At 67.7% G+C, this 570-nt stretch overlaps 1 protein-coding gene across 1 annotated transcript in view; it reads left to right on the forward strand.

Annotated features, from left to right (window-relative positions):
• The window catches only part of RABL6 (RAB, member RAS oncogene family-like 6), a 15,938-nt gene that overhangs the window by 7,762 nt on the left and 7,606 nt on the right, over positions 1-570 (forward strand). Inside the window, exon 10 of the mRNA XM_014529668.1 lies at positions 460-559. Within this exon, the coding sequence (XP_014385154.1) occupies positions 460-559 (100 nt within the window). The remainder of the gene's footprint in view (positions 1-459; positions 560-570) is intronic.

Below are 570 nucleotides of genomic sequence, written 5' to 3' on the forward strand. Positions count from 1 at the left end.
TGGTCATCGACAGCAGAGGCTCCAGAGCTGCCTGTGCCTCCAGCAGGTCAGCCAATTGCGGGGGAGAGGGGGCTGGCCTGGCTGGGGACTGGACTGAGCCAGCATCGTGCTGTGGGGCTAGAGGCCAGACTCCACTCCTAGCCATGCCATACTCCTCCCCGAAGTCCAATCTAAGGGGGAGGGGGACCAGCCTAGACCCCCTCCCGGTCCCCACAGGCCCAGGTGCAAGCAGCAGGGCTTGTCTCAGCACCAGTCCTGCCATCTGCACGCAGGGCCGGGGGCGTGGGTGGGAGGGCCAGGCTGGCCTGCGGCCCGTCTCCTCCGAGCCCTCTGCCCCAGGGCGGCTCTGCTTGATGGCAGGGCTATGAGACCGCTGGGCCTGAGGACAGGGACACCTGTCGCCAAAAATAAGAGGGAGAGGCAGGGAGGCAGCCTCCTCACTCCCGCCTGTGCCCCCAGCTTCCTGGAGATGATGGAGGCGCGAAGCCGAGGCCACACGTCCCCGCTGGCGGCCAACGGGCAGAGCCCGTCCTCCGGCTCCCAGTCACCTGTGGTACCTGTGAGCGCCGT

Source organism: Myotis brandtii, unplaced genomic scaffold (assembly GCF_000412655.1).
Source record: "Myotis brandtii unplaced genomic scaffold, ASM41265v1 scaffold691, whole genome shotgun sequence".
NCBI classification, from domain to species: Eukaryota; Metazoa; Chordata; class Mammalia; order Chiroptera; family Vespertilionidae; genus Myotis; species Myotis brandtii.